Raw genomic sequence first — 6111 nt, 5'->3', positions numbered from 1 at the left:
TGGCAGCATCTGAATACATTACAGGTAGATGTTTCAATTTCCTTCGGATAGATCAAGGAGGTGGGGAACGTTTCGGACATCACACGCAAGTGGTGGAATTTGCCCCTAGGAGCCCAAGACCACCACCCCGGGGCTCGGGAACCGGGAGAACGTTTTGTGCCGCCCCCCGCCCCCCCACTGCCGTTGCAGCTGCCACCGCCACGGCAGCCATAACTGTTTAAAGAGCCCTTAACGAGAGCTGGGGGAGCCAGAATGACCTCTCGCGTGTGATGTCCGAGCGTCACACTCTCAGTCCTCTCCGTTATTCCTTTTGGGCAGTCATGGATTCTCTATTGGCAATTATGTTCTCCATTATTCCCTATGGGCAGTCATGGATTCGCTATCGGCAATTATGTACTGCACTATCCCCTCTGGGCAAGCCTCCTCTCCATTATTCTCTATGGGTACTCATGTATTCCCTATGCGCAATCGCTGTCCTTCGTTTTAGTACGTCCCATATAAACCCCCTCCGATCGCGGGCACTTAAGTCCCTCGGGGCGGCTTGCAACTAGCGCACAAGGGCTGGGCATAGGCTGCAGCTGTATGTATCGCTCTCCGGGCAAGTCGTCGTTTTATTTTTCATTTTTAAATTTTAACTGCATGATGAAGAAATTGTCGCCGCCTTGTTGAAGAACCAGTCGAAACCTCGAATTGAACAACTCTCATTTTTAAGTAAGGGAGGCGGGACAACAGCCTATTTACAGCCAATAAAGGAAAAGGAAGCCGGGGGCACGTGGACCGCGTGGGGTTACGGGGCGACGTCACACGCGACGCCGAAGGCGGGGCCTAGTGTGGCTGCATGTGTGCGCGGGGGAGGCTGGGCGAGGCGCAGGGGTCCCGTTGGCTTGGCCATGGCCCATCGCTACCTGTGGCTGTCGCGGGGGTGCCGCCGCCGCCGCCTCCCCCCCGGCGGCCTTCCCGGAGCTCAGCAGCAGCAACAGTTACTTTGGAGCCGGAGCTTGACGGCGCCTTCGCCCTGCCCGAGGCTGGTGAGTGCCGTATCCCGGCGAGGACCGGGCCGGGGGGGGGGGGTGCCAGCTCCCGCCCCGGGTCATGGGAAGGGCTTAACGGCCCGCCCGAGCGCACAGCGAGCTGCTCGAGAAAGGCCTCTGTGGTTTGGGCTAATTTCCCCGCCAGAGGTTGAAAGCACGGATCCCAGGAAGAGGACGCTGATAAATGCTTGCTGTTTGCTTTCCAGTGCTCAGAGCAGCTCGCATACGCTGCCTTGCTGTAACCTTTGCAATAGCCCCGGTAAGGTGAAGGCCTGCTGCCGTTTCCGTTTTACGGATGGTGAGTCTGAGAGAGAGGGGCTGGGCTGAGGCCACCGGGTAAACGGAAGGAAGAGGGGACATTTCGTCCAGGCTCTTCCTGGTTCCTACTTGGTATGTAGGTTCTCTTTCAGCTCCTGATTGGCTCCTGTAGTGTGTAAACAAACGGGAAACTGAAGTGAGCGAAGGGGTTGGTATGGCAGGTTAGCTGATACTAAGTTGCTGTTTATCAAACTAAGGAGAGGAAAGCGGCATCTCTTTATCCTGTATCTTTTTGGAAACTGCACACTGTAATCCCAAGCCTACTGTGCAGGGCCTACCACTAGATGTCTGGTTAGATGAGATTCTTGCAAAGGAGGCTGTACTCGATGGGCTGTCATCTGACTTTGCAAGACACCGCATGTTCTTAAGCAAGAGTGTATACTTAAAATTACAAAAGCCATCTTTAGTTGTGCCTTAACCATTATGACATTCTGAGTTGGCGTTGCATGTCATGAGTATGTTGTAGCTGGGAGAGAATTGTTCATTCCTCAGAAGGTTGAATGATGGTACAATATGGTGTACTGGTTAGAATGGAAGGCTAGGATCTGGGGGGCGTGGGTTTCCTGAGGCCCATTGGATGACCTTGGGCCAGTCACACTCTCTCTCAGCCTAACCTATCTCATAGGATTGTTGTAAGGAAAAAAACAGAAGGACTGAGTATGCTGCACTGAGCTCCATGGTGAAAGGGTGATATGTAAATGTGCTAAATAAATAAATACAGCAGGTGCTGTAAAATGGGTTCTTGCATCATATTGGTGTGAGGGCAGGGCTACAGTCAGATGAATTTCATTAAATAGCTAGTCTTTCACTGTGCAAGACTGAGCCTTGCAGTTACAGTGCCTTGTGCCAGAGCCCCATAGTGCAGTCGTGAGCTGTAAGCTTTACTAGCTGCTTCCCCACAGAGTTTGATTGGTCCAAAAATATCTTGTGAATAATGAGTAATAATGAAATCCAGTTTATTTGTCTGTTCCATTCCATGAGGTGTTTCATGGTCAGGGTTCTATATAAGTCTTAATGTTTCCCAAACTATAGGTGATATTAAAGAAAGGTTGAGTCCAGTGGCACTTTTAAGACCAACAAAGTTTTTTTCAAGGTGTAAGCTTTCGTGTGCATGCACACTTATTCAGATACAACGAAATGGAGATTACCGATACCAGTCCATGCATATGTGAAATTGTTTATGTTTATTTGGTGTATATGTGATTACAAATGCTAATGTTAACGTTGAACTTTAGGATAGTATATATCTAAGGGTACCAGGCAGGTTCATTAGTCTTAATGAGATTATTCTTAATTTTTCAGCTTCATGACCAAGTTGCTTCCCAGGTTCCTACAAACCGAAATAATATCCTTGTAAATGTGATTGCTGCTTACAGAAGACTCTTCTCCCAACCTCCAAAAGGTAATTATTGCTGTCTGGTAACACTGAAAAGAGGATCTTTTCACTATAGGATCTTCCTATTGTGGATCTTCCTATTGTGGAGCTGGTGTTGTTGACGACAAGAATTAGAGTGTTAACTAAATCTGGATAGGTTATGGAGAATTATGATCTGCAGACCATAATGCTTTTTACACAAAATCAGTAACATTTTGAGTGTGTTTTGCCTGTGCTGCTGTAACTTCATGAAATATGCACTGTATTTGTCACAGATGTCTGATACCATAGAACAGTGGAGCAGACTGGGAAACTTAAATAGCTGAAATCAATGGGCCTCCCATATGGTGCCCTTAGGGTAAGGCTTAAATATTCAGGTCTCTACATGGAGCTGATTTTGAAGGTAGCTTAGCTGGATAAGAGCAGACAGAGTGTTTACAGGGGTTGGCAGTTGCAAGTACAACTGTGTTGGCTGCCAGTGTGCTGCAAGGTCCTTTACTATTTCATATGGTTTTAATATTGTAAGCTGTCTTTAGTATTTATTTGTAAATAGGCAGGGTATAAGTAGTCTAAAGAAGTAATTAGAAGTCCTGGCTGATTTATGTTTTACTTTTTAATCTTAGAAAATATCTCCTTCTGCCCTATGGAGCTGCATGTGTGGAAAGTTACCTAAAGAGAGGAGGCTGATATTGCCTTCTTCTGAAGTCCTGTAATTCTTTGAATATTTACTAAATTTGAATAGTCAGCAGACGGGGGGCGTGGGTTTCCTGAGGCCCATTGGATGACCTTGAGCCAGTCACACTCTCTCTCAGCCTAACCTATCTCATAGGATTGTTGTAAGGAAAAAAACAGAAGGACTGAGTATGCTGCACTGAGCTCCATGGTGAAAGGGTGATATGTAAATGTGCTAAATAAATAAATACAGCAGGTGCTGTAAAATGGGTTCTTGCATCATTTTGGTGTGAGGGCAGGGCTACAGTCAGATGAATTTCATTAAATAGCTAGTCTTTCACTGTGCAAGACTGGGCCTTGCAGTTACATTGCCTTGTGCCAGAGCCCCATAGTGCAGTCGTGAGCTGTAAGCTTTACTAGCTGCTTCCCCACAGAGTTTGATTGGTCCAAAAATATCTTGTGAATAATGAGTAATAATGAAATCCAGTTTATTTGTCTGTTCCATTCCATGAGGTGTTTCATGGTCAGGGTTCTATATAAGTCTTAATGTTTCCCAAACTATAGGTGATATTAAAGAAAGGTTGAGTCCAGTGGCACTTTTAAGACCAACAAAGTTTTTTTCAAGGTGTAAGCTTTCGTGTGCATGCACACTTATTCAGATACAACGAAATGGAGATTACCGATACCAGTCCATGCATATGTGAAATTGTTTATGTTTATTTGGTGTATATGTGATTACAAATGCTAATGTTAACGTTGAACTTTAGGATAGTATATATCTAAGGGTACCAGGCAGGTTCATTAGTCTTAATGAGATTATTCTTAATTTTTCAGCTTCATGACCAAGTTGCTTCCCAGGTTCCTACAAACCGAAATAATATCCTTGTAAATGTGATTGCTGCTTACAGAAGACTCTTCTCCCAACCTCCAAAAGGTAATTATTGCTGTCTGGTAACACTGAAAAGAGGATCTTTTCACTATAGGATCTTCCTATTGTGGATCTTCCTATTGTGGAGCTGGTGTTGTTGACGACAAGAATTAGAGTGTTAACTAAATCTGGATAGGTTATGGAGAATTATGATCTGCAGACCATAATGCTTTTTACACAAAATCAGTAACATTTTGAGTGTGTTTTGCCTGTGCTGCTGTAACTTCATGAAATATGCACTGTATTTGTCACAGATGTCTGATACCATAGAACAGTGGAGCAGACTGGGAAACTTAAATAGCTGAAATCAATGGGCCTCCCATATGGTGCCCTTAGGGTAAGGCTTAAATATTCAGGTCTCTACATGGAGCTGATTTTGAAGGTAGCTTAGCTGGATAAGAGCAGGCAGAGTGTTTACAGGGGTTGGCAGTTGCAAGTACAACTGTGTTGGCTGCCAGTGTGCTGCAAGGTCCTTTACTATTTCATATGGTTTTAATATTGTAAGCTGTCTTTAGTATTTATTTGTAAATAGGCAGGGTATAAGTAGTCTAAAGAAGTAATTAGAAGTCCTGGCTGATTTATGTTTTACTTTTTAATCTTAGAAAATATCTCCTTCTGCCCTATGGAGCTGCATGTGTGGAAAGTTACCTAAAGAGAGGAGGCTGATATTGCCTTCTTCTGAAGTCCTGTAATTCTTTGAATATTTACTAAATTTGAATAGTCAGCAGACAGACGTGGCTGTGGAATAATATGCGGAAATTAATTTCTCCTCCCTTGTATCCCCGCCATCTATTTGGGTTCCAGAGCCTCAGATGTCCTTTTTCTGACCACCTCATTGAGTTGATGACAAGACATATGCAAGATCTTTTTTTCTTTCCCACTTTCTCTTTCCTTTGAGCCACAAGATCCCTTTCCATGTGCAAAACTGGTCCAAGCCACATAGAAAATGGTGCCCTGCCCATTTGTGTAGGGCCTTGCATCAAGAATCCCTTTTCAAAACCATATGTTGTTGGACCCAGAGAATATCGTTCCTCCTTTCCCTGATGAGAAAAAAGTCTGCACCTTCTCCTTCCTTCCTTCCCAAAAATTGAGGCATGGGTTTGGATACTATTAGAAGGAGAAACAAAAGGTACAGAGAAGCTTTTTGTACCACCTGTGGGAGGAGCTGTTGGGATCTTTCCCTTGTTTCACCAGTTCCCTGTGAGTATCAGAAAGGCACTAGAGGAGCTGTGAAGGTGGACAACATCATTCCTCTTGTGCCAGCAGCGTGTTGTCATGATGTGTAATTCTGTCCCTTCCTCCTCCTCACTGCAGTCTCCCATGTTGCAGTCGGGGTTTTGTCCAGACAGATCCCCCACCCCCTGCCTCACCTTTTGAGCATTCTCAGGGAGCACTTGTGGAAGGCTGGAAAAATCTGCTTCTCAGCCCCAGGATGCATGTGATCCAGATTTCTGAAGAAAGGCAGTACTGGCATGGTCAGTACCGACTGTCTGCTCTGTTTTCTTTGCTGGAGGGGCGGGTGCCATGGTGACAGCTCTTTGTGATACAAAAAGGCAAAAAGGGCACAGGAATCTAAATGAACAATATTGCAAAGGAATGCTGCTGTATGTTCATAAGTTTACAGAATTATGACAGTAAACTGAAGACATTTCCATGATGTTTTAAATCCCAATTGTCTTCTTTATTCCACAGATGAAATCAGTACATGACGAACATCTCGAGTTTGCAGAGTTCGTTTCGCAGTCTTTATCAAAATTCCTATTTGAAAGAAGCTATATTCATAATAG

At 44.7% G+C, this 6111-nt stretch overlaps 1 protein-coding gene across 1 annotated transcript in view; it reads left to right on the top strand.

Annotated features, from left to right (window-relative positions):
• Positions 1 to 819: 819 nt before the first annotated feature.
• Positions 820 to 6111, top strand: part of AFG3L2 (AFG3-like AAA ATPase 2) — a 34549-nt gene continuing 29257 nt past the window's right edge. Inside the window, exons 1-2 of the mRNA XM_015414374.1 lie at positions 820 to 1028; positions 2652 to 2751. Coding sequence (XP_015269860.1) covers positions 891 to 1028; positions 2652 to 2751 — 238 coding nt within the window. The 5' untranslated portion in view covers positions 820 to 890. The remainder of the gene's footprint in view (positions 1029 to 2651; positions 2752 to 6111) is intronic.

Source organism: Gekko japonicus, unplaced genomic scaffold (assembly GCF_001447785.1).
Source record: "Gekko japonicus isolate JY-2015 unplaced genomic scaffold, Gekko_japonicus_V1.1 scaffold157, whole genome shotgun sequence".
Taxonomy (NCBI): Eukaryota; Metazoa; Chordata; class Lepidosauria; order Squamata; family Gekkonidae; genus Gekko; species Gekko japonicus.
The sequence above is the reverse complement of the archived record's forward strand: the minus strand, read 5'-3'. Positions and strand labels throughout refer to the sequence as shown.